At 47.6% G+C, this 26,608-nt stretch overlaps 3 protein-coding genes across 13 annotated transcripts; 2 read left to right on the forward strand and 1 right to left on the reverse strand.

The window, feature by feature from the left end:
- The first annotated feature begins 9,744 nt into the window (after positions 1 to 9,744).
- LOC120697396 (probable LRR receptor-like serine/threonine-protein kinase At3g47570) lies at positions 9,745 to 15,591 on the forward strand. 5 transcript variants are annotated; one of them, XR_005684468.1, is made up of 3 exons: positions 9,745 to 12,602; positions 12,729 to 13,691; positions 15,165 to 15,591. XR_005684468.1 is itself a non-coding variant. In XM_039980607.1 (3 exons), the coding sequence occupies exons 1-2, from the start codon at positions 9,818 to 9,820 to the stop codon at positions 13,079 to 13,081; spliced, it is 3,138 nt and encodes a 1,045-aa protein (XP_039836541.1). In that variant the 5' UTR covers positions 9,745 to 9,817; the 3' UTR covers positions 13,082 to 13,130; positions 15,165 to 15,591. The 5 variants fall into 5 exon arrangements, 3 of the variants coding, with proteins under 3 accessions (XP_039836541.1, XP_039836542.1, XP_039836539.1); XR_005684467.1 differs by lacking the exon at positions 15,165 to 15,591 and adding an exon at positions 14,290 to 14,316; XM_039980607.1 differs by having other exon boundaries at positions 12,729 to 13,130.
- On the reverse strand, positions 13,381 to 16,387 carry LOC120697397 (putative TrmH family tRNA/rRNA methyltransferase). The gene is made up of 4 exons (XM_039980609.1): positions 16,087 to 16,387; positions 15,863 to 15,967; positions 15,184 to 15,310; positions 13,381 to 14,110 (listed from the first exon to the last, which is right to left on the reverse strand). Exons 1-4 carry the CDS (start codon positions 16,297 to 16,299, stop codon positions 13,893 to 13,895), a joined length of 663 nt encoding a protein of 220 aa, XP_039836543.1. The 5' UTR covers positions 16,300 to 16,387; the 3' UTR covers positions 13,381 to 13,892.
- Positions 16,388 to 17,154: 767 nt separating this feature from the next.
- LOC120697398 (phosphoglycerate mutase-like protein AT74H) lies at positions 17,155 to 25,483 on the forward strand. 7 transcript variants are annotated; one of them, XM_039980610.1, is made up of 6 exons: positions 17,176 to 17,314; positions 17,534 to 17,622; positions 19,212 to 19,319; positions 19,536 to 19,597; positions 23,840 to 24,624; positions 24,702 to 25,483. In XM_039980610.1, the coding sequence occupies exons 5-6, from the start codon at positions 24,036 to 24,038 to the stop codon at positions 25,130 to 25,132; spliced, it is 1,020 nt and encodes a 339-aa protein (XP_039836544.1). In that variant the 5' UTR covers positions 17,176 to 17,314; positions 17,534 to 17,622; positions 19,212 to 19,319; positions 19,536 to 19,597; positions 23,840 to 24,035; the 3' UTR covers positions 25,133 to 25,483. The 7 variants fall into 7 exon arrangements, with proteins under 7 accessions (XP_039836550.1, XP_039836545.1, XP_039836544.1 ...); XM_039980611.1 differs by lacking the exon at positions 19,536 to 19,597 and having other exon boundaries at positions 17,168 to 17,314; XM_039980612.1 differs by lacking the exon at positions 17,534 to 17,622.
- Positions 25,484 to 26,608: the final 1,125 nt, after the last annotated feature.

Here is a 26,608-nt window from a genome sequence, read left to right on the forward strand (position 1 = left end):
GACGAGCTTCACACCGTGTACAAACTTCTTGTCTTGGGGCTCCCACAAACACCAAGAGCTCACCAAGAACCTCCCGATCACCAAGACCGGCTAGGTGCAGTCAAACACCAAGAGTAACAAGCTCCTAAGCCTTCACTTGACCTATGTAACGAACATGGCACCATTGATGCCATTTCGAGTGATTTTGGTGATCGAATGACAACACAACACTTGGACTAATATGATTGTTAAGATAATCATTCTCAGGCTTTTAGGTTCAAGTGATGACAAAGAGAAAGAGAAGATAGGCGTAGCAAGGCCTGAAAGCTCTTCGATTCAGGAGCACCGGAAGAACCGACGCCAGGGCATCGGAGCATCCGATGGTAGTCGGAAGAACCGACGCCTTGATACTTTGGTGCAGAAGGGAATCGAAGCCAAGTCAGCCTATAGGCACCGGTTGAACCGACAGTCTAAAATAGGGCATCGGTGCAATGGCCGTCCTTTGTACCAGAGACGATGTCAAGTGCCCAGAAGAAGTTTCTTCAGCACCGGTTCAACCGACGGTGCATCGGTGCATACCACCGGTGTAATGACGTCAGCGTCCAGGAGAAGATTCCTTCAGCACCGGTTGAACCGGTGAGGCATCGGTGCAAAGCATCGGTTCAACCGGTGGTCTCTGCGTCAGCCATCAGGAGTCCAACGGCTACTTCGTGTTATGAGTGACCGGATGAACCGACGCTACCCTGCCAAGAGGCATCGGTTCTTCCGGTGGTACGCAGATTTTCAGCTAACCGTTGGAGCAACGGCTACAAGACTTGGTGGCCTATATATATACGCCTCACCCCGGCCATTTGAAGATTGCTGGAGTTGCTGGACATCCCACACACACCCAAGAACATCTCCAAGCCATACAAAAGCATCAAGATCATATCCTTAGCCCTTAGCACACTTTGAGAGTGTTGTGTAAAGGATTAGCTCCTAGTGAGTGAGTTTGCAAGGCTTAGAGCCTTTGTGCTGTGGTTCATTAGTGAACCAAAACAAGAGCTTGGTGCGCCGGCACCTTGGAGCGTGGAGCTCGCCGGCAACGTCATCGACCCTCCGACTTGGTGTGGAGCGGCGACGACACCTTTGTGCGGGGGACGTGGAGACCCCCATCCTTTGTGGAGAAGCTCCTTAGTGGAACCCGGGGCCAAGGTGACCGTGATTGTGTTCACGGAAGAGACTTGGTGGCCGAGTAGCAATACTCTTAGTGAGTGCTACAACAACGTGGATGTAGGTGTGCCTTTGTGGCTAACCGAACCACGGGATAAACACCCGCGTCAAGAGTTTGCTATCTCCTATCCCGCTCTTTAAGCTTCCGCATTTCATTCTAGTAATTTGTATGCCTTTACTTTCATAGAATAGTTTCTTGATAGGAAAGGCTATAGGTTGCTAAACTCTTTTGGGATAGGGGTTTTACACTAGAACAACCTAGTTGCACATCTAGATAGCTTGTTTTAGTTTAAGCTTTGTGCAAACTAGTTGGAGCCATAGGTCTAAGTTTTTTTTAGTGCCTAATTCACCCCCTCCCCCTCTTAGGCTAGAGCACCCGATCACTTTCAACCTACACTCAGTTGGCCCTAGCTCAAACACACTTTCTACACTTGCAAAGGATGAATTCTTCAAGGTTGAAGCACAAACAATTCACTAGATCTTCTCTCTTTTGCTCAAAGCACTTTCTCTTCTTCTCAAAGGTGGCCTCAGGTATTCAGGGTGTCAAAGGCAACTGGAATGAGCCATGGGGTGCCCTTATATAGAGTGGACAGAGTTACATAGCCGTTGGAAGTCCACTGCAGAAAAATCGTGAGCACCGGAAGAACCGATGGGTGTCAGATTTGAGGCGTCGGTTCAACCGGTCTCTCTGTGTCCAAATTGTAGCCGTTGGGGTTCTGACACAGTATCCAGGCTTGCGTCATTGCACCGGTGCATGCTCCGTAGGGGCATCGGTTCAACCGGTGCTGAAGAGGTTCACTGATCAACTCAAACAAGCTCTCTGGAACATAGGACGTCTAATGCACCGGTACTTTGATTCTGAAGCGTCGGTTCAACCGGTGCTGAAGAGAAGTTGAAGTCCACCAAAACATGCTCCGACGCTAGGGCACCGGTTCAACCGGTGCTGCTGTTTTTCTTTGTTTTCAGCTGAATTGACTTGGATTCGAATGTGACTTTGATTGTTTCTTCTTCCAAGAGTTGTGTTAACTTCTATTGACCATCTTTTGCTGTTTTTGAGTGAGTGTGCAAGATTTCTAAGGCCAACTCAATTTCGATCAAGCTACTAACTCATGAACCCCTCTTAATAGTACGGTCAAGAACTAAAAATTATAAACCCTAGCTAAATCAAGTGTCCTTCATCTCCTTGTGACACTTGAGACTAGAAAGGTCCTTAATCTTTAAAATTGAGTCCTTGGCACGCATAGTTTTTCCGAATTGAGGGGTCTCTTTTCACATTTCATATGAGACTAAATTAACCATTAATTTTTTTCCATCAAAACACACGTTAGTCGCATACGGTTGTCATTAATCACCAAAACTTACCATTAACATCTATCGGCCTAGATGCACTTCAAGCATCTTGGAAATTAAATATGTGTGTAAAAGAACTACAATGGAGCTTCCGAGCTTGTTCGAAGAGGAGCAATCATGATTTTCCCATTATGTGCTAATATAATCAAAGGGTGCAAAGAATGCCCCGTTGCAGGCAAATAAAGTTTCCACAAATTCTACTCCCTAATGGAATTTTACCTTTTTTTTAAAAAAATCCATATGAAAGGAGCTCATGCTTGTTTGATGTATTTTTGTCATGATATATTCAAATGTCAAGGGTTAAGCTCAAGTGTTTTATCGAGAAACAAGAAGAGAAAAACAGCAATATAAAAAGAGAAAAGCTAGTAAGCTCGTAGGCTTCATATATGTGTGCATGGTGGTAAGCATATGTAGCAAATTGTGCGTGCATGCTTCGCCTGAACTAGCGGCTGTGTACTCATTCAAGGTCTGTATGATGCATATTGCCATCTCGAGCTGCTGCTGGCCCCACGTGGTAGCCGGCGTGGCCTAGAAGATTCTTGAAGCGTCGAGACCTCCTGAACCCTCTCTCCGTGGCAACAAACTCGGTGTTTGGCCCATAGCAAAATGAGAGAAGTCCTGTGCGTGCATCATCCTCTTAGCTTCTTGATCACGCACGTGTGTGCTGCATAGCATTCTTGGTCAGGCCCACGGTGCAGCGAGTCCGGCTAGCCAGGGAGCGTGTGGTTCCATTTTTGACGCAAAGAGCCGGGAGGATAAGTCTGCCTAGCAAGTTTTTCTGAACTGAAGGCCGGCGGCGCCGGGTGGGAGACCTGGGGCTGCACGCCGCCCTAATCCCTGCCTATATAAAGGACACAATGTCTTCACGTACAGAGGGCTTCCTTTCATGGACGGGAGCTGAGGGCGGCCGAAGGAGCCAGGGGCGAGAAGCGCCCCCAGCCCATCTCCATCGGAGATGCAGACGACGCCGAGCACATCCTGCTCGCTGTGACGAGCGGAGGCAGGCGCGCTCGTCCATCTTCGTTCAAGCCGCGCGCCGGAGTCAAGGGATCGCCTGCCGTCGTCGAGCTCGCCATCCATTATCAGATGAAAGCCGGCGCTCGGAGTTGCCGGAGACGTGCTCATCCCCTCTGCATCCCTCATCGTCAACAAGGGAATCACGTCCGCCTACACCTTCGTCTTCCTGGTCGGGCCCACAAGTCTGCACTACGCCGGCGACGACCTCGCTAGCCATCGTCTTCGTCTTCCTCATCGTCTGCACCAAGCCGGTGGCGACCCTTGTCCTCTCGCCATCCTCAGCCTCATCGTCCGCCGTCGGCAAGGAGCCGGAGTCGGCAGCTGCGCCGGCGCCGAGTAGAGGTCGAGAAGCAAGTCGAAGGAGTGGAGGATAAGGCCATGACGCCCGGTTCGTCTTCGGAGGCGCGGCAGACCCCAAGCTGGTGATGAAGCATTGGCCGGCGACGACACCAGGCCGCATCGTCAAGCCCGGCTGCCGATCAATGACGACGGTGCCGCGAGGACACTGAGACGGCCGTCGACGACACCATGCCGCATCGTCAAGCCCGGCTGCCGACCAACGACGATGGCGCCGCGAGGACACTGAGACAGTTGGCGGCGACACCACACTACGCGTCGAGGTCCGGTTGCCGAACCAGTGACAACGGCGTCGCCACGAAGTTAGTGAAGCCCGGCCACCGCACCGACAATGACGTCGAAGCGCCGACGCTGCACGCCAAGCCGGCGTCGAGGATGACGACATCGCTGCTGCGCCGACCATCGCGGAGATGCCAGGATGAGATGGGGACGACTCCATGATGAAGGGCTGTCGCGAGACGCCGATACACCGACGGCTCGAGAAGTCGCATGGAGCCGAAGAGATAATCTGCACCGCTGCGCGCACAAGTCTGTGTGTGTATTTGTCAGAAACGCACGTATGGCTAGCAAGCTAGCTATCTACATGCGCATGTATGTATAAGAGCATTCATTTACAGGAGCATGCACGTAGGTGTGACCACCCATGTACATGTTGATGTCTCGCCATTCGTCTACGATCAACCGCTACAACGTCGACTCGCCGGTCCAGCTTGCCGACTCTACATTGACAGCCACCTCAGCTCGGCTGCCGGCGGCACCCCTCTACATCGACAACCACCTCAGCTCGGCTGCCGGCGGAGCGGCGCGGCACCCCTCATCATCGACGACCACCTCGGCTCGGCTGCCGGTGGAGCGGCGTCATCGACGTCGACCTTCTCATCATCGACGGCACCACCGTGGCTGGCGCTGCACATCCAGCACCGACTCGACGATGACCCTGCCGTGGAGACGCCGAGGCGCGGCGCGGCGAGACTAGCGCTTCACGTTCAAGCCTGACATCAACCGACAACTATGCCGCCACGAAGACGCCGAGGCGGCACGACCGGCCCTTCACGTTCAAGCCCGGCATCGACCGACAACTATGCCGCCACGAAGACACTGAAGTGCGCGCCGGCACGACCGGCACTTCACGCTCAAGCCCGGCATCGACCCGATGACTACGCCGCCACGAAGACGCTGAGGCCGGAGGCATGACCGACGCTACCCGTTCAAACCGGCGCCGACCAGATGACGCCGATGAGAGGCGACGCTGATGGCAGGCTGCCGCAAGATGCCGTCACGCGCCGACGACCTGAGGAGCCGCGCGGAGCAGCCGGAGGATCTGCAGGATCTGCACCTTGGCGCCTGGATGTGCGCTCACATGCGAGATCATGTACAGCACGCACAAGTGCACATGTACGAGAAGCTAGCAAGCCACACAAGCATACATGCGCCTCCACAAGAAGCAACAAGCTAGTGCATCTCCATGCAGATGCCTTGCCATCTCTTTGAGGATCAGCTAACGTCTCAAAGACCCGACTCAACCACGCATTGTCACCCCACTGCAACCTCGCCAGGCCCACACCGGCGAGGCGGACGATTAAGCTGATGTTCCAGTTGCGCTACACCAACTCCGTCTACGCGACGTCCGACATCGGCGAGCTAGACGGCACGGGCGAGCGGGTGACGTTGATGCTCCAACCACGCCACACATGCTCATGGGTTGGCGACATTCCCTTCCGCTTCATCGACTCGGTCCAGCTCGCCGGCTCTGCATCGACTACCCACCTCTACAACGACTACGATGCCATTCGAAACCGATGAGGCCGGACGACTCAGGCGGGCGCCGCTGATGTCCCAGCACCGTTGCACCGGCTCATGGACCGACGAGGCCATGGATGACATTGACGCCATCTACATCACCACCACCACCACACATGCTCATGGGTTGGTGTGACCCTCTTCATCAACAACATCGACTACCTCGACCACGACTAAGCTGCCACGACATCGACTCGGTCCAGCTTCAAGTCTTCTCCAAGCATCTTCAATCTACCACGACTACCACGCCGTTCGAGACCGACGAGGCCGAACGACACGGGCGGGCGCTGCTGGTGCTCTAGCTGCGCTACACCGGCTCATGGACACCGACGAGGCCATGGACGACGCCGACGCCCACCTCTACACCACCACCATCATCATGCATGGAGAACGTGAAGCGAAGACCGAAGACGACGACCACAACAGCTTAATCGGAGGTACTCCGGCAAGCTAGTCTTGCGGAGGTAATTAACCGGGAGCTTTCCGAGGCCCCAGGAACTAGAAGACCAGTTTCGCCCAAGTCAGATCTGCCCAATGGCAGGCTATGGAGCGCGCATATATATGGGAACCTGTATTTGTATTTTACAAAAATATGAATAAAACTTGTGTTCCCGTCTCTTTTGTCTTTTGTGTATTTCTATATACACTGGCACGCCCGTATCTTCTTTATTTCCCACGCAGAGGAAATCTTGTGTGATTTTTCTCTCAAAACAGTAGGAACTCATAGGTACTTATATAATTATGCAACTAGGGCTTTCATACAAATCCTATAGACGTAAATGCACAATTACATAGATAAACATGGAATATTTAAAGTACAGGTTATGCTCCGGGGTTGCCTTGCAGGTCAGCGGGGTTAACCAGGTCTTCTGGATCTGGCTCGGCGGTTGCTTCGGCTTGCAGTTCCCTGCTTGCGGCTCCGGGATCGGCTCAGCGACTATCTTGTAGACGGCTTCGCTCGTGACGTCTACATGTAATGAAAAATGTCATGCCAGAGTCAGAACCACAGCAGTGCATGAATGCTCATGAAGCGATGCATTTCGATACAAAGCAATTGAAAGGACCGACAGAGCTGACATGCATTGACTGAGTAGCCACTACACGAAAGTAACAACTGAACGATTTGAAAGCTTAGGTGCGGTTCTGAAGTTCAATTCATTTTAGCCTGAAGTGTTTCCTTCAAAATAACAGCTACTAAACTACTTAGGACAACTAATCACCCATCTAGAGCACAAGAAAAACATAAAACTACGGACTTAGAATTAACTAAAAACAAGAATCGGAAATAAAACCGAAGCTAGGAACTAATTAAAGATCAAAACTTAACACGCTACAAGGATCTAGTAGCACAACTTTTCTACCATGAAAAGCTACTGATACGAAGTGCATAAATAAATTACCAACATTTGTTGATATAGAAAAGCATTTCTTTTAGCCCTAGAAAAGGAAAACAAGCAATAATAGATCCACAAACATGCACAAAGGCTATACACCTGGAAATTTTTCAGTGGACTACACATACAAAGAGTAATCTACTGAATAAATTTCACAATTTTTAGAGCAATAGAACAACCGGTATTAATTAAACTAGTTTAAACACAACCCGAAATATTATCAGGTGCAACAGTGACATTTCACATGCACAAATATTTTTCCTCAAAAGATCTTGGTCTAAGCAACCCAACAAAATTTAGTTTGCATTTTTAGCATTTTTATGCAATTTGTTACACATTTATGAAATACCAGCCAATTTAAACAATTTATGGAAAAATAAAACAAAACACAAGGGGGGGCTGACAGCCGGGCCCCACATGTAAGTGGGAGCCCAACTCCCAGTCGCCCCCTTCCCCTGCTCTGCCTGCTGCCTCGGCCGCGCACGCCAGCGGCACCCTGGCGCCCGCGCGCGGCGGCCGCGGGCTGGCTGGCCGGCGGCGCAGCGTGAGCGAGCTCACGTGCAGGGGCCCGCGCACCCGCGGCCCACGCAGGGGCGTCACGAGGCGGCAGCGGCGCAACAGACCAGAGGCGGCGGCGGTAGTGGTGGCCGGGCTATTCCGGCTGCGGCGGAGCAGGGCGACCGCGGGAGGGGGCGGCGCGAGGCTCAGGGAGACCAAGCGGCCCCGGGGGTTGCGGCCGTGCAGCTGGAGCCCGCGGCGGGCGTAGCGGCGGCGCACGGGCGGCCGCGGCGGCGCAGCACGTTCCCGGTGGCGGTGGCGCCGGAATCGAGCGGGGAAGAGGTCGGGGAGGGAGAGGAAGTCGCGGCCGAGCTCACCGTGGGCTTGATTTGGGCGGAGAAGGGCCGGGAGAGGGAGCTCGACGGAGAGGGGCGGAGCTCGGCGGAGCGGCAATGGCGGACGGCGGACTGCGGGCTCGATTCGGCCGGCGGAGGGCTCAACCGAGCTCGTGGATGGTCAGAGGAGGTTCGGGGCGAGGTGGAGCGACTCGGAGTGCGAAGGATCGAGGTGGGGCGGCGAGGAACGGCCGGCGCGGCGAGCGACGGCGAGCTCTGCTCGGCCTGGCTCCGCGCGAGCTCGAGGATGAAGAGGAAAGGGAGGAGAAACCAGAGACGGCACTGGGACGTGATAAGCTCGAGCGGGTGTCGGTCAAGCGGCGCGACAGTCGACGCGTGGAGGCGCTCGCCGGCGTTCAGACGCCGGTATGGGCGTTGGGCGTGCACAGTGCAGAACAGGGAAGGAATAGTACACGCTTGAATGATTTTGACTCGATTTTGACCTTTTGAAACTCCAAATTTTATATAGAAACTTGAAATTTGGCCAAAATAAAAGTTGTAGAGGAAAAGAAGATCTACAACTTTCGTTTTGGGCGAAAGTTGATTTGAGATTCGGATTAAGGAGAAAAACGTAGACGAACACGGCTAAAACAAAAGTTACTATGCGAACTCGATTAGAGCTAATGACGGTGATTAGCCTCGATTAGCGATTAATCATGATATTAGCGTAAACATTAACACCGGGGTGTTACAGCTAGTTAGAGATATCTAATAATTATCTATCTCACACTCTATTTAATTAATTAAATATTCTAATCCAGTACTGCAAAAATGTATATTTATCATTATGTAATTGTAATAAATGCGATAGGTTTAGTTACTAATAATTTTTTCTCACTTCACGTCATATCACACCTCCATATATGTTTGGTATGTGTTGAATTGAACACTTTGTTTGAGCTATGTGAATAACATGAAAATTGGTATGCTTATCTCTTCTCTTATACATGAATATATGGTGACAAAACATTATGGTTAGTACGTTTATATAAATAATAACATAAATAATATATTAATAATAATAGGAATAGTAATTTAAAATTTTATATTGATGTGCTTTAAGATTTTATTTAATAACATAATTTTGATTCATATTTGGGGTTCAGTTTAACTTTTTATTATGTTATTATTGGATAATATATATAAAAATTTAGGGGGTTATTTGATATTGGTTTATAATGGTATAAGTGGGTAATTTACATGAAGATTAGGGGGTTATTTTATATTAGTTCTTTATAATGGCAGAGGTGGCTAATTTATATGCATATTTAGGGGGTTACTTCAGTCTATTTTTATAATGGCAAATGTGGGTAGTTTATTAAAAAGGATAACAGATCCAATGACTATTATGATTAGAGTTGACAAATTGATGGCAAGATGTTTCTGATTTTTGTGAGAATTTATAAATTTTTTTATTTTTTTAGACTGTCCACCTAAGATTCTAGGTGGCTTCACCTGGAGACTTTAAAAGAAGCCTTCAATTAGTAATAGTAAGATGCTACTAGCATTGCAGTAGTGTTTCGTGACGTAAAATTCTATGCTTAGAAATGGTTGTGCCTATGCTCTGTTGTGGTACAATGCAGTAGCAAATCTGTCTTTCTCATTCTTTAAGTTCGTCAAGGATTCCCAAATCCCACCTAATAAAGCATCAATATAATAAAATAATAAAAAAGAGAGAATTCGAAACATAGTTAGTGACTGCACAACTACTACCCTGCTTTTCTCAAAAAAAAAACCTACTACCCTGCTGCCGGCTCCGGGAAGCAACCGTTCCCCCCGTTCCAGAGTGAAGCCTCGCCGTACTAGAAACCAACCATGACGACTCTGCGTTCTATGCTCACCCTGCTGCTGCTGGTGCTCCTCCTCACATTCTGGCCGGCGTCTTCCTCCTCCTCGTTGGCTGGTGAGCACGGCGACCGTGAAGCACTGCTGGCGTTCAAAGAGGCGCTGTCTGATGACTCAGGCGCGCTAAGCTCATGGAACGACAGCAGCTCCGACTTCTGCCGCTGGGCCGGCGTGAAATGCAGCCGCTGGCACCCGGGCAGGGTGGTCTCTCTAAGCCTGCCCGACGCCAATCTGGGAGGCAGCATCTCTCCGGACATCGGCAACCTCACCTTCCTTCGGAGGCTCGACCTTCTCAACAACAAGCTTTCAGGGGAGATACCGCGCACCCTCGACCGGCTACGCCGTCTGCGGTTTCTTGATTTGGCTTACAACTCTCTTGCCGGGGAGATCCCTGCAGACCTCTCCAACTGCTCCAACCTCGTGTACCTGAGCTTCGAGGTCAATGAGCTCCACGGTGGAATCCCCAGTGGCCTGGGCTCGCTATCTCAGCTGCAGGTCCTGTACGTAGGCGAGAACAACATCGGAGGGCGCATACCCCCTTCACTCGGTAACCTCTCCGTGCTTGAGAGCCTGGCGCTCTATCAGAACAGGCTGGAAGGAACCATCCCGGAGGGCCTCTCCCGTTTGGGATACCTCCGGTACATCCAGGCCGGGAGGAATAGCCTCTCCGGCACAATTCCACTACTCTTCTTCAACATGTCGTCTCTTCAGTATCTCGGATTCAGCTCCAACAAGATGCATGGCAAGTTGCCGCCGGATGCAGGGAGGCACCTGCCTGACCTGCAAGTGCTCCGTTTGGGTGGCATTGGGAACAACTTTTCCGGGCCGATCCCACCTTTCCTGCGTAATGCCACCAGGATACAGGAGCTGGGTCTTGCCAACAACAGCTTTGAAGGAACGGTGCCTCCTGAGGTAGGGATGCTCTGCCCAGTGAGTGTTGAGATGGGGAGCAACATGCTACAAGCCGAGGACGATGCGGACTGGGAGTTCGTCAGACATTTCACGAACTGCAGCCGTCTTGAGGTTCTAGATATTAGTGATAACGCCTTTGGAGGAGTGCTTCCAAGTTTTGTGGCGAATTTCACAGGGCCACTGAACAATCTACTCATGGGAAAGAACCGGTTGTCAGGAGTGATCCCTCCGGGTATCGGAAACCTACTTGACCTTGAGGCCCTAGAATTCGCTGGAAATAATCTGCATGGTGTCATTCCTGAGGATATTGGATGGCTTCGGAACCTCAAGTACTTCTCGCTGGAGGAGAATCGCCTATCAGGAGGTATACCGCCCTCCTTTGGTAACCTCACGCAACTGCTCACCCTCGTATTATCAAACAATAGGCTCAATGGTTCCATTCCTGAGAACCTTGGGAGCTTGCAGAAGTCAACAACCATGAAGTTATCCTCGAACAGGCTTACCGGTGCTATCCCTGAAGTAATATTCAGCCTCTCATCGCTAACAGATTCGCTGTTGCTTTCTGATAACTATCTTTCTGGTGTTCTTCCTCCACAAATTGGCAACCTCAAGCACGCGACAACATTGGATCTGTCGAGAAACAACTTATCCGGACAAGTACCGCGAGCACTTGGCGATTGTGCAAGTTTAGTATCCTTAGCTCTAGATGACAATTACTTCACAGGGAGCATCCCTCCGTCAATTGGCGATTTGAAGGGTTTGAGTGTGCTGAATTTCACAAGAAATGCTCTGTCTGGTACCATCCCTCAAGAGTTGAGCAAGATTCATGGGCTGCAAAAGCTGTACCTTGCCCACAACAACCTGTCAGGAGCCATTCCACAACTTCTTGCGAACTCAAGCGCTCTTGTAGAGCTAGACCTCTCCTATAACCATCTAGATGGCGAGGTGCCGTCATACGGCGTGTTCAGTAATACGAGCAGGATTTCTGTAATTGGAAATGATGGGCTTTGTGGTGGTGTTGCAGAGATGAAACTGCCTCCGTGTGTAGTCAAGCCACATAGCCACCAAAAACTGTTGCAGCTTAAGATTTTGCTTCCGGTTGCTGGCATTGTTATATTGTTATCTCTTCTTCTATTGTTTGTGCTCTTTCTATGCAAAGGGAATAGAAAAGGATTGGACAGGAACAATGCTACGGAAGACCGTCTGTTGGACTTGGACATCAACCAGTATCCTAGAGTTTCATACCTTGAACTGTTTGAAGCTACTGATGGTTTCTCCCCGAGTAATCTCATAGGAGCTGGAAAATATGGATCCGTGTATAAAGGAAATTTGTCTTTTGCAGCTGCCAGGAATTCAATTGTGGCAGTCAAAGTGTTTACTCTACAGCAACCTGGTTCTTCCAGGAGTTTTTTGGCTGAATGCGAGGCTCTGAGACAAGTTAAACATAGGAACTTGATCAATATCATCACTTGTTGCTCCGGTACGGACTCTAGAGGGAATGACTTTCGAGCTCTAGTGTTTGACTTCATGCCCAGGTACAGCTTGGATAGGTGGCTGCAACCAAGAAGCAATGAGCAGACGCACAAGTTAAGTCTTGCCCAGTTGTTGAACATTGCAATTGATGTAGCAGATGCACTAGACTATCTTCACAACAGTAGTTGGCCAACGGTGATCCATTGTGATTTGAAGCCTAGCAACATCCTCCTTGGTAGTGACTGGACTGCTTATGTTGCTGACTTTGGGCTTGCAAAGCTGGTTGGTGAACCCATGGATCAATCAAATTTGAATATTGGGACTGAAAGCACTATAGGGATAAGAGGAACCATCGGATATGTTGCTCCAGGTACCTTCGTTATTCAATATTCGCATTTCGTAATCAATTAAACTGCCTTGATTCATTTGATTTAATGCCCCTACTATCATCTTCTTAAGATAGTTTCAATTTGTCATCATATTTCCATTCTTGCAGAATATGGAGCGGGTGGTCAAGCATCAGTTGCCGGTGATGCCTACAGTTTTGGGGTTACTCTACTTGAGATGTTCACAGGGAAGGCACCTACTGATGATATGTTCACAGAAGGCTTGACTCTGCACTTGCTTGCTGAGGCAGGGTTACCTGACAAGATACCAGAAATCATTGACCCAGAGATACTGCTTGATGAATTGCACGACGATGACTCGGGGATACTCATCAATTGCTTAACTTCGGTAATAGAAGTTGGTGTTTCATGTTCAAAGGACAGCCCGTCAGAAAGAATGAACATGAAACATGCTGCTGCTAAGCTGAACAAAATAAGGGAGGAAATTGAAAGAATCCCTTAGGATTCATAAAAGGCAAAATTTACCACTGGACAGTGGACACCATCAAAAGGTATCTTTTGCTGTGAGACATTAAAAAAGAATGCCTTGCTAGAAGATATTATAAAACTACTCATTATAACTGAGACACTGCACCTATTATTCTACTCATTATAACTGAGAGGTAACTGGAAAAGAGAAATATGCCCCGCTGCCTTATCCCATAGCGGAGGCACATGCCTACAGCCTACTACTACTTCCAGTTCCAGTAACATGATCCTCTAACCCCAAAAAAAGAATAGACTAAATGACCCAGACCAATGTTGAAAAAGAACCATTGAGGTCTACCATCCAAAAATGTCAACACCTGAAGGGCATCTCACCAGTCTTTGTCGTATTGAGGTATAACAAAGACTAGATGGTCCAAAGGCTAATGAAAAAAATACCATTGAAGTCTACCATCCAACTTCGTGCAATGTGAGGTAGTTCTATGTCAGGAATGAGGTATCAACCACCTTCATGGCTACATTACAACTGAGGAATTCTGATAGCAGGCACCACACCTTGTTTTGTACAACATAAAAGGCAAACAATCGGAGCGAAACAGAGCTTCGTCCACGCCCTCTGTTTCAAGGTACACTCACCCCCTGGCTTCCCAAAAGCTCAGTGCATCCTTTTCTGCTCCATGCCAAGGTTGAAAAAACATGCATGTTCTACTCTCGGCCTTGGAAAGACATTTCTGTTATGCGTTGCAGTATCGCAAATTTGCTCCATCAACCCCAACCCGGGACTTGATTCAACAACCATGATGTAACAATGTCGTCCAGTCATAAGCCTAGTCTGTAAACATCAAATCTAGGCCATTTGATTCTTGGGGATGGCTGCTTCCATTTTCCTCTAGTATATCACATGCATTTTCTTTTCGCATTTTACGCTCTTCAATCACTGCTTCAATTGAGTCCGTACAGTAAAGCCCCCTCGAGTACCCTTGTGGTCTATCAGCTACAATGAATTTGTTGCCCTCTCTGCCTCGTTCAGGAAAGCCAGCCCAGACTGCCAAAAAAAAAAAAATTTCAGGCAACTATGATAAGGAAATGAATTAACCTATGGAGTGATTGCCGATTCTATGGTCAAATGTTCGCCAGAACTTTAAGTTCGATTCCAGAACCTAGAATGTGAGTTTGTGTGCTTGTGATTCAAATGGTCTCTAACAACAACATGCTTTTGTACAGGATTGGATTGGGGCTAAGAAAGGGAGAGAAAAAAACTGAGATAGAACCAACAGAGCATGTTTTTTTGGGCTTACAGGACTAGTCGTAAACTATGTTCAATAGCAAAGATTCTTTCATCATCTTGGCAAAACTACCAAAAAAAGGGTACATAACTAATAAATTGGTGTACTGAGTAAATGTTAACAACAGCCAGTTTTATGCACAACTTATGGGCTATGGCTATCGCCAACATTGAAGATGGTTATACAAAAAAGGAACAAAAGGAAGTTTGGAGTCAACAGCTTTATAGAACAGTTATAATGTAAAAGTTAAAACAAATACTAGCATAAGCATCTCTACATTTATAAGACCAGGACTGCAGTCTGCCTCTGCAATATTAATAGTGTGCCTTAAGCCCTTAAAGTATTGTAATTGCTTATGCTTTCAGAAATCATCACCAAAGATACAGTAATAGATCAGGTTTTCCTCTGGATATGCTTTATTATACATATTAAATGTTGTGATTCCACTGTTTGCAAACATCAGCAAATCAATAAATATTTTGCAGTACCAAAAATTGAACTAGAACTTTTTTTACAGCAACATAAATGTGTCACTTTAAAAAAGTTGGTATATAAGGCCACAAAATATTTTAATCGACTCCGGTCAGTTATCACGTCGAGTAATATATATGTCCACAAATAGTTCTTGACCACAGCTTGCAGAGAGAACATGCGATTATTTAGAGTAAGAAAATGGAAATCTGGCATTTTGCAGCTCCAAAAAACAGTTAAGTTTAAAAGCAACAACTTTGGTGTGACTATTTACAGCTTTGCACATTCCAGCTTTCTATTTGATTAACTTTATACATTACCCAAAAAATGCTGAAATGACAGGAGTGAGATGGATTTTTACCTGCAAAGTGGTGGAGAACGATTGAAGCTGCAACTGTAACATTGAGAGATGCTGTTCCACCACCATATTGAGGGATGTAGACAAAGAAGTCGCAGATCTCACACTCTTTTTGTGAGAGTCCTGTACCCTGCCGGATGACCCACCCAAGAAATAGACAGTTAAGCAAGAATAAAGGGCAACAATTATTAGCTACGGCTGTGTACTAATAAGAACCCCTCTAACTGAAATTAGGCAGTATTATGCAGCAGCCTTAATAGAATTTTCATCCCAGAACTCAAAATAACATCTGTGGTAACATATTCATGGTAACAAACGATTCTACAGTTGATGCGAAGCACATGTACAATTTGTAAGAGAGATGCATATTTCTTCCAAATTACACTTTGGTCGAGCTAATTTATTATTGAATACCATGCTGCCTTCAACAGGTGCCTGATTGAAACATCAAAAAGAAAGCTAATCTTAAGGAATGTGGCGTTTGCACACAATTTACTAGTGTGCAACACAAATATGACCGTGTGGGTTGCAAGGCAGTGATTACAGCAACTGGATGCTACTAATTCCCATCGCAGTCCACAAAACTAAGCCACATCATGATTTACCACCCCCCCCCCCCTTAAAATGCAATCCAACTAACCTAATTTCGCCATCAGCAAACAATGATGAGAATCTCACAAACCTCATTGCCGAATAGGAAGGCGGTGCTCCGACGGAACGGGTGAGCAGTCACCGGCTGGGCGTCGTCAGTGATCTCAACACCGCAAATGTCACACCCTCTTTCATCCTGCAGGCAAAACGCACGCCCAAGCACTTCATTCACGATTCACAAAAGAAACAAACGAGAGGGGATTAGGGTTTAGGGGTTGCTGCTCCGTAACAGAGAGGGCTTGCTCGCTTGCTTGCCTTGAGGTAGGCACGGGCGAGGGCGAGCGAGGCGAAGTGGCGGAAGCGGAGGTGCGAGGTGGCGCCGTGGCTGCCGAAGGCGCTGACGTCGCGGCGGCCGACGACGACCACCTCCGCGACGCCGAACGCCGTCGCGCTCCGCGCCAGCGTCCCCACGTTGTGCCGCTTCGCCACGTTGTGGACCACCACCACGCTTTCAACTGCCGCCGCCATAGCCGCCGCTTTCGTCGCGCCTAGATTCGTCGTCGCCGCCGCCGCGTTGGTGATTCCGGGCTATTCTCGGTAGAAATGTGGTTTAGCTCCCGTAAATCGTCTCACTGGTACGTGGGCCCGAAACATTAAACGAATGGGACGGCCCACCAGACTGGACGCAAGAATGGGACCCACCCGTAAGCCTCCCGTGCTCTACAACCGGAGAAGAGAGAGTGCCGGACTGCCGGAGACAGTCGGATCTGATCGGACTCGCGCTCTTGTAATAATATTGACATTTGCCGTGTGTCTTTTTTTTCCCTTTCGCTACACTTATTGGAAGCTGTCATTGAACTATTGTCTTATGTGCACCTAGAATAAAGGAAGACTAGATTAAATTCAAAATCTTCTTCCATGGCTGTGCCTCCATTTCTAAGGTTTATTTTTGACAGTCTAAGGAAACCTTTTTTTCCAAAAATGAAAGTCATTTGCTTTCCAAATTTCAGCGACATTACAGAACATGTTATTTAAATTATTTTACTTCTTGCTTGGGCTGCGTCCGTAAAAGAGATTTTGGAGGTGATCAAATCCTAGAGGAGTTCTATTTGAATTGAACCTAATAATGTGGCATACGAACATCTCGACCGCAGAGCTGCGAAACTAATGTGATCATAGCCAGTTAATCCGCAACAGAGGTGGTTCATCATAGATAATCAAAATCTGTTGATGAAGCTAGAGGATGCTTTGGGCCTAGCGGCCACAGCAATGGGGAAGCAATTTAGCCCAACAGTTTAAATGAATGTAGCCCAAGTCAGAAGTCAATTTGGCCCATCAGGCCATCCAGCCACTACAACCCTACTAAAGGCCAAAACTAGCCCTGCTCCCTGTCTCCGCCGTCTCTCCCCTAAACTAGCCCTCTAGTTCGCGTTCGCTGCAATAGGAGTCGGGCAAGAGGGCGACGATGCATGCCGGCCGCCGGCGACGGCGGAAGCCGGAATTCAACGAGGCGCAGGAGTTCAATTGAACAGCGCAGGCCATGGTCCGTATGATTCCCCGCTGTCCTTCCCATCTTCTTTTCCACTTCTATTCTGGGGTTGCTTCTTTCTGTAGCCGGGGTACGGGGACGGGACCCGCTGCCCAATCTCACGCGACTGCCGGGATCTCCCCCGGCCCCACCACCCAGAAATTAGAGGGCAGAGATAATAATAACCTAAACTAAATTCTAAATTCTCTCTCCTCCTGCCATTTGGGACCACAGAAACCGGCCCGTCTCCTTCTTGTCCCACGCCTGCCCCTCTCGTGACGCGACAGCGACGGATACGGCGGGGCGGCGGCCGCGGCGACGAGGTAAGCGCGCGATGCCCTTCGAGATGAACTTTCCCCATTCCTAATTCCTGCAAGTTCCCGATTCGTGCTGCCTCGCGCTCGATCTGTTCCTCCGAGTTTCTCTGGGTTGGATTAATTTTGTGGCGCGGGCAGGTTCGTGGTTTCGGTTGGAAACTCGTTCGCCGTCAGGAATCGGGGGAGGCGGATGCTGTTTTCGTGGCCGGAGTGGGTTCAGTTTGGTTGGGTGGGGAGGTGCGAAATGGGGGCGCATTGAGGAGGCCGTGGCAGGGCTGCAGCACTAAGAAGTTGGTGTTTCGCGAGTATGCTGAGTCCGCGGAAGGTTTCGCTAGTTTTGCACGTTCGGATCGGGGAATTACTGGATTTCATGTTTTCACCTTGCCTGGTGCAATACGGTCACCCTCCATGCACATAGAATTTGGATTACTGGGGTTGTTATGAGTTATGAGCTCAGGTAGCGTCATCATGTGCGAGAGAAACAAGGGAGGATTGATAATGTGGGAGGGCAAAGGGGAAGGTGGTTAGCATTGTGGAACGGAAATGGAGGGTGATTAATAATGATATGGAAGGATTGATTGGTAGTGGCACGGTATGTGGGATAGCCATACTGGATTGCTGAATTGGTGCAAGCCTAAAACATGCAGTGGAGATCCAAGCATGAGGATGTTTATAATACATCTGTCCTTCCTTTGCCATATAGCGAAGCTCAAGTGATCAGACTCTTATAGCAATTTATCTCTCCATGTGGCAAGTGATGACTATGTGTTCCAATAATAAGGATCTACTCCCCCCGTTCCAAAATGTAGGCCGTTTTGGCTTTTCTAGGTTCATAGTGTTCGCTATGTATCTAGATATAATGGATGTCTAGGTATTCCTAGGAATTCCCTACATTTTGAAATGGAGGCAGTAGAACGACAGATCCTGAATCAATTCCCTAAACAATTGCTAACCCAGTGACCCTTCGCGATGCAAGATGATCTCTCTAAACAAGGTTCAAAATCTAAAATTCCTTGTGCGAGTTTTTTCAGTATAGTTATTTACGAAGACTCATTGGAGGTGAAAATTATAGTAAGGCCAGATCCACCCAGCTATATGTACAATGAGTGATTACCTGGAAAAAAATATTTGTGTATTGAATTCCACTGCTGGATCATACTACAGAACACTGTCCCAGACTCCCAGTAAATATGATCAACTGATTACTCTCTATTGCATCCTGTAGTTATTGATTTATCTTTATTTTTAATGACTAACAAGATTAAGACTGTGCTCATCTTTAGAAATTGAAAAATGAAGCTCTTGCCCTTTTTACATGTATGCCGTTCATGTCAAATCTCATGGAGTTACAAAGCAAACCCAAAGAACTTTTTATGTGTTTCTGAGCAGCACACCTATGTGATTATATATGTTCCCATATAAATTTATTCTGACGAACCATTAATGCTATAATTTCAATCGTGAAGATGGAAAAATAAGTTTTCAATTTAGTGTTATGCAGCTTGCAGTTTCTATGTGCATGTTGGGAATGAGAATTTAGATAGCTGCTGATACTATTATTAGGGTTTGCTACTAACTTTACTTTGCTGGTGTAGATATTTCCATCATTTGGACTCTAGGATTTAAAGAATAAAGCATGTTTATGCTTTCAACCTTCTCTCGGAATATATTAATCATCTTGGAATAAAGGAGGAAACCTCTTGGTAAGCACTAGCTCCTACCATTCGTCACCATTGTTCTGCTTAAGTACAATTGATTATTTGTAGTTTTTTATTTGAAATTTTATGGTTAGAAGTGTGGCTTCTGGCATGAGCCCTATTTCTGCTAAGTGTCATCATGCCATGGTGCTTAAATGCATTAGAAAAAATGTATTTTATCCAGTACATGTTAAGCATCTTCTTGTAACATTTATTATGCAGAAGCTAAATCTGAGCCTTCAAGTTCACAACTATAAAGTGCATGAATGTGGCTTAAATATAATGTAAGTTTTCCTTGTTATTTTATAGGTTTGGCATTAGAAACAAAAAAATTTAGTGCCATTTTTAAATAATGCATTAATGCCTGACACTCAAAACAGTTGTATGTGTACTCTGAAGTTCCAAATTACAACCAGATAGTCCTATCTTAACAAATCTCTATAGCTAGAAACTAGTATCATTATTATCTTGAAGTTGAAAGAGCAATACTTGAGCTATATAACTAAAGTTGTAGTGAATTTTCTTACCTCAACTTATATAAAAGAGCTACAATTCACTGTTTTGTTCTACGAGTAGATATGTGTTTGTAATGAAGAATAGCTATCATACAGTGTGTCAATAATAAAAGCCAGGTTATTATGTTAGTGGAGTGAAACGTGCAGGAGAACCATGCTATTGGAGTCAATGAAATGCTAACAAAATTCTGGAAACTTTGTTGCATAAAAGCAATGGTTACTGGGGAATTTCTTCCTAGGAATGTTGTAGTCAGGAAGAACTGGGTGGAGCAGGGCTCAAGTAATGGCTTGGGGAGATTTTTAGGCTAGGAAGTATTCTAGCACATGGGATTCAGTGAAATTGCACTATGTTTCTGTTGCATATGGTACTCTGTGATGTGTACCTATGTTCTATGGGAACATGAGTTACTAACGCAAAATTCTTTTGAGGTTGGTAGAAAAGTTATGCACATAACATTAATTTCTTTCTTTGAGATGTATGATGGGATACTTCTGCAGTAGCCAAAAGTGGTGTTACATGGTAGATTTTTTTTATAATAAATGGTGTACTTTTGACTTATCCTTATCTGCACCTTTTTTCCTTTTCCGACCCATCAGTAATAGTTAACAAGATGCAGTATTCGAATGCACAACCAGTCAGACTTTCTTTTTCCCCTACCATTAGTTATAATTGATAAGATGGTGTATTTGAACGCACAATTAGTCAGACAAAGTGCTTACATGAACCACGAAAATTGTTTTCATCAATTGCCATGGTCACTGCCATTTGGGTAAGCACTTGCAGTTGTTCATTAGCATTAAAAATGTTACGATGATATGCATTTTGGCACATTATCTGGCACTAGCTAGCCCTCCTTAGTATAATGGTGTTTTTAAAGGAGAATTAGATGATATTGCTTCTGTACAATGAACCATGAACATTTGTTAGGTTGATTTGTCCTGTTTGTTGAACAGAAAACTTGCTGGGAAATGTTAGGCAACACATCAATGAGAACAATTCCTGTTCCTTCACTATTGATAGTTATTCAAAATGTTCGCCATCTTTTCATCTTTTTTCCAAAGATTAAGCCATGCCTTTGTATGATTCATGCAAGGGGATATCTCTTTTGCTTTAATTCTATTGAATATAACCATGGAAAGGGGTCAATATTCAGCTTTTTCCTGGATGGTTAGGTAAGATTTGTCCAGAGGACTTATGAGTTATGTAACTTGGTTGCTGGCTGTAGGTTTCTATTATGATAGGAGAAGCAATAGGGCATTCATTTTGTATCGTCAAGCTTCGCTACCTAAATGCACCAAAACATTTGGATTGTCTTGTTGCACCACTAGGCAAAGGTGCCCAAATTATGTTGTTACCACATTTTGTGGGGGTAATATGGATGTTTTTATTTGATAGATCTTTGAGGTTGCACTTAACTAGGTCTAAAGACCATTCTATACTGCCACTTGGGGTGGAGCTTATGCTTCATCGCTCCTTCCCTTATGACCAATTCGAATATTGTCTTAAATCGCTATCAAATTATCAGGAGTTGGCTGCTGAGAGCATGTTGTTTTGAGTCTCTATCTTCGCCTGTCCGGTCAGTTAATTAGCAGATGACAACAAATCAAACTGACAGAAAGCACACTCCACTTGGGATTTGTTTATTTGACAATCAGTTTTTCTGGAGTTATACTACACTAAACCCAGCCTTGCTTCTACGGATTGTTGTGGAGATATATTGGCCAAAGTTATGGGATGAAAAGTGAACTGAGACTGCACTGCAATCCAAGCTGGACCCATTATCCTATCCACTTACGTGCGCCAGAGCACCTTATGGCCACATGAGATGTTCTTCCTTAGGGGAGAAGACTTGTTCCCAAAAGCTTGCCTACCTTCGGGAGCATGTGGTGGAGACAAGATATTGCGCTGGATGGCTGAACCTGGTGCCTTAGGCTTTGTTTAGAATGTGGAGTGTTCATTAGGATCATGGGTTTTAGTTCCCAAAAATCAGAAAACAACAGGCGTAGCAATTAGTGTTCTGGTGTGGATTTGAAGCCCTGTCTGTTAAACCTTAGTCATACATACATCCTACCAGTTGATGGTTTTGTGTCTGATCCTGGTGTTGCTGAAATTGGCTTTTGATTTGGATTTTGAGTGGATCTTATGGATCTTGGAAGACTAGGTCCACCTGGTCTCCACGTTGGACTTGCTTGGCCACGACATGCATTTGCATGATACACGTTGCTTCTGTGTGGTACCAAACCTGTCTCCAAAAGACAAAGCTTCAAAGCTATTCCTAGTAGTTTTGAGCTGGACTTCATCATAGGGACCTTTCATGTTTTGTTCGCATCCTTCATATACATTGCTTCACTCTATGATTCTTCCTTTTCATAAAGCGATCTCTGTTGCATGGCTATTAGCAAAAGAATTAAGTTCCAAATAACTTTTCAATCCACCAAAAAAGTTATTCTTTTTAGGTTACAAAAATTATTTATCTTTTACATGTTCACTCAATTCGAGCAGAGCATTATTGTGTGTGGATGGGTGGTGGGGGGGGGGGGGGGGGGGATGGTATTCTTCGTGCATGATGGATAAATAAACATTGTCTGTCATAACTTCTTTCTCTTGAAGATTTGCTAATTTCAGTTACTTGAAAAATGAGTAACTTGTAAGTCACCTTTGCTAATCATTGGATCTACTGACATTCATCATCGGAACTATCTCGAATGGCCAAATCTGCCGTTTGGATTGGACCTTGTTAGGTTAATTAGAGCTGGTTTCACGAATTGTCTGCATGCCTTTTCTTTTTAACCAACCGGCACTGGATTGTGCCAATTTCATTGCACATAGAGAAGATATCTGCTGGCCACTTATGCTGACTGCAGTGTTAGTGTCACCATCAGTAGGGCTAAGTGTTTGGTGTAACGTGACTATCAGCCCCTGCCTGAATCATGTCTGTACATGATGTACAATAGGTTCCATCACGATTCTGATTACAAAGGCTCCGTTTAGTTTGCGAAAATGTTTGGGTTTTGACATTGTAGCACTTTTGTTGTTATTTGACAATTAATGTCCAATTATGGACTAATTAGGCTTAAAAATTCATCTCGTGCTAATTAGTTAGACTGTGTCATTAGTTATTTTTTTCAACTACATTTAGTACTCTATGCATGTGTCTAAAAATTCGATGTGATGGATACTGTAGAAAATTTTTTAGAAACTAAACGGGGCCTAATTAGTATTCTTCGGCCCCTGCCTGAGAGCTGTCTGTACGGTTCTTGAGGTAGCACATACGGCCGCACAAAGAAGCTCGTCGATTGAGGCAGTCGGGGGGCCATGTGTTGTTGCGTTTGCGTCGATGCCGTGTCAGCGCACACGGTTTTGGCCGTGGCTCTGGCTGCGATACGCGAACGGCACACTCAACCCGCCGACTTGCGCAGGGAGGTGCAGGAGCTGCTGCCGGGCGGTTTCTCATGGCGGCGTGGTCCCATGTGTGTTGCGCACATGCACCGACTGCTTGACACGGGAACAAAAGAAACTGGGATACGCTAAGCACCGTATCGGCCACCTTTCCACCGTGTTTTATGAGGTCCCATACCCCTTGATCACGTGGCGAGCACGGGGGCACTTCTCCTTTTCGTTGAGTTGAGCACCTTGCTTGGTCGGGTCACTTCTCACTAGTAAACTCCGAAGAAAAGATCAGCAGCAGAACAGTCACCAGTGCTCTGTCTGTGTCTGGTAAGCTGCTGCACCAGGGAATGCTAACCTTGCTGGCTTGCTATCGTTCCCTTTTACTTGCAGATGATTAGTAACAATTGACATGTAGTCGATTCATGAACGTACATTGCATTTTGTAGCATCATGGTTCTTTCATCATCCAGCAGAGGTCCCCATTTGGATGTGGGAATTCTAGCCGATTTGTGCCATTCCTTCTGTCCCCATATTATTGTCTTTATTTTTTTTTTCGGGGAAGGCCGTGATTCGAGTTGACAAATTTGGTAATTTAACTAATCTCCAATTATTCGTTGCAGACTTGCGGTGTAAGCCTGCGCGCCAGCAAGGCCGGATCCCGCGGCTTGTTTGCAACCTCCTCCATGGCTCCAGCTGGTGACCGGAGCGCCGCTGCCCCGAACCCCACAAACTAAGTTGTTGCTTGCGTTCCATCACCCAACCACCTCCCCTCCCTTCCCTGCTCTTTATATATCCCGGCGCCGGCGCCAGCTACCCATGTCACACGACGCGGCTGCGCGCCACCCCGTCGCAACCCCGCAAGACGCAGGAGGAGAGGAAGGAGGAGACCACCCCTCCGGCGGCCGGGCCAGCTTCGAGTTGTTCGGCGGCGACTGCCGGTTCTGCGAGATGACGCGGCAGCACCACCCGCAGTGCGCGCGCCGGCTGCCCAAGCGGATCATCCTGGTCCGGCACGGCGAGAGCCAGGGGAACCTCGACATGTCGGCGTACACCACCACCCCCGACTACCGCATCCCGCTCACGGCGCTGGGCGCCGAGCAGGCGCGCGCCGCCGGCCGCGGCATCCGCGACGTCGTGGCGTCGGGCGGCGGCAACTGGAAGGTCTACTTCTACGTGTCCCCCTACGCGCGCACCCGCGCCACGCTGCGGGAGATCGGCTGCGCATTCCCGCGGGACCGCATCATCGGCGCCCGCGAGGAGTGCCGCGTCCGGGAGCAGGACTTCGGCAACTTCCAGGTCGAGGAGCGGATGCGCGCCGTCAAGGAGACCCGCCAGCGCTTCGGCCGCTTCTTCTTCCGGTTCCCCGAGGGCGAGTCCGCCGCCGACGTCTTCGACCGCGTCGCCAGTACGTTCTCCCGATCTGAGCCCTGACACCTTCGATTATATTCGGGCGTCACCCAACTGATCGTCATCAATGCGCAGGCTTCCTGGAGTCGCTGTGGCGGGACATCGACATGGGGCGGCTGGATCAGGACCCGAGCTGCGAGACCAACCTGGTGATCGTGTCGCACGGGCTCACCTCGCGGGTGTTCCTCATGAAGTGGTTCAAGTGGACGGTGGACCAGTTCGAGCGCCTCAACAACTTCGAAAACTGCGAGTTCAGGGTGATGCAGCTGGGGCCCGGCGGCGAGTACTCCCTCCTCGTCCACCACACCAAGGAGGAGCTCGAGCAGTGGGGCATGTCGCGGGAGATGATCGCCGACCAGCAGTGGCGCGCCTCAACCAACCGACGCAGCTGGGCCCAGGAGTGCTCCTCCTTCATCGACTCCTTCTTCGATGACCCTAAGGATTCTGAGAGCTCGTCCGAGGAGGAGGAAGAAAAGGAGAACGGCAAGATCGACGAACTGGACTAATCGACTCTGCTGTGTCCCTGGTTCGCTGAAATTCTTTCAACTCGATAATAATTTCTAGATTTCATACTCTGGAGTGGTGGCCTAGTGAGTCATTGCTGATTGCTCATTTTTCTTTCCCCAATTTGTAATCTGTTCATAGTAGCTAGAGATTGGAATGAGCGGGGAGAAATTCAGAAGAACAAAAAGAAAACTACCAACTAAAGCTTTCTAGATGGTCCTAGTTCTAACTTCTTTCCTGTGTTCCTAGCTGGAAAACTGACAAACTCACCATGGTTGGCTGTCCTTAACTAAAGATGGCTCCTTTTATTACAACTTTCTTTATCTAATCAAGGTCTTTTCATGCCGGGCTCATTATCAGTTTTACATGTTCCTTTCTGAATACTAGAAAGCATGTGGGGATACAATACAATATATATCTCTGCATCTTGTTCGGTAGCATCCATTTGCAACCCAGATGCTGCAGAATTATTGGTTAATTACTGTCAACAGACAGTGCTTGTGGACACTTGCTACCATTTATTTTAATTTTTTTTCACATGCTTCTCAGTAACAGACGCTTTGTCCAGATGCAAATGCGGGGATTCTTTCCTCACAGTCACAGCTGGCTGCTGGCATCGGGAACACGTTCCTCCGTGATTTTCTCTTTGTATTCTAGCGGCTAGACGTTTGGGTTGAACTAGATTCTCAAACAAAATTTCGTGTAGCGCGCCACAGAGCCAGTGCTAGTATGTTCCAAATTTTGCTTTGGATGAGTGGCTTGCTGTTCTGTTGTGTTCTTCCTTGCGGTCTTTTCTATTTCCCCCTCTCTCTTTTTTTCCCCCCTCTCTCCACCCTCCTCTCTCGCTGGTCCAACATATTTGCAGTCTGAGATAACGAACTGCTTATCCGGTTGTGTTCTTCTGATGGTGGCATTAGACTATAAACAACTTATTATCTTTGCTCCAAGATTAGTCTACGATACAGTTGATGGGGAAAGGTCAACTATTAAAGCGTTGTAGCAACCAATAGCCCAAGAGGGAGAAAAACAATGAGACCAAATCCTGATAAACCCACGGCAGGCTCAGCTCGCATCGAGTACTAGTTACAGCAGTTGCGCTGGATCGACATCGGCCGTTACGAGAAGATTCAGGTGACCGTGACACGAGCGTTGCAGGACTGGCGAAAATCCTGCTGACAGCAACCTTGGACACGCGCCCGGCATGATCCCCGAATGCCGGAGCCGGTGCGTAGAATACTCGCGATCGACTTTCGACTACCTGAGACCTGACATCCTTGTGGCCGTGCGTGTACACGACGGCCATCCGGGTCGATGCCGGTGATTGACCATTCCGCTGGGTATTTTGCGTACTAAGCGCAGCGGCGCAGGACGGACGGCTTGCTCGACGACGACGACGAGGGCGTCGTGTGCTCGTGCCGTGCGAATCTAGTAGCTGGCTGGCCAGCGGCGGACCCGTGCCTGAGCGATCCAAATTTCCA

The sequence above is a fragment of the Panicum virgatum genome, chromosome 3K, assembly GCF_016808335.1.
Source record: "Panicum virgatum strain AP13 chromosome 3K, P.virgatum_v5, whole genome shotgun sequence".
NCBI classification, from domain to species: domain Eukaryota; kingdom Viridiplantae; phylum Streptophyta; class Magnoliopsida; order Poales; family Poaceae; genus Panicum; species Panicum virgatum.

Bases quoted from the DNA above. Each gene is read 5' to 3' on its own strand.
- LOC120697396 (XM_039980605.1), top strand. From the start codon at position 9,818: ATGACGACTCTGCGTTCTATGCTCACCCTGCTGCTGCTGGTGCTCCTC. The intron at 12,603-12,728 runs GTACCTTCGTTA...CCATTCTTGCAG, and splicing joins CATCGGATATGTTGCTCCAG to AATATGGAGCGGGTGGTCAA.
- LOC120697397 (XM_039980609.1), bottom strand. From the start codon at position 16,299: ATGGCGGCGGCAGTTGAAAGCGTGGTGGTGGTCCACAACGTGGCGAAG. The intron at 15,311-15,862 runs GTTTGTGAGATT...GTCATCCGGCAG, and splicing joins CCTTCCTATTCGGCAATGAG to GGTACAGGACTCTCACAAAA. The intron at 14,111-15,183 runs GTAAAAATCCAT...TTTTTTTGGCAG, and splicing joins CGTTCTCCACCACTTTGCAG to TCTGGGCTGGCTTTCCTGAA.
- LOC120697398 (XM_039980616.1), top strand. From the start codon at position 24,036: ATGTCACACGACGCGGCTGCGCGCCACCCCGTCGCAACCCCGCAAGAC. The intron at 24,625-24,701 runs GTACGTTCTCCC...ATCAATGCGCAG, and splicing joins CGTCTTCGACCGCGTCGCCA to GCTTCCTGGAGTCGCTGTGG.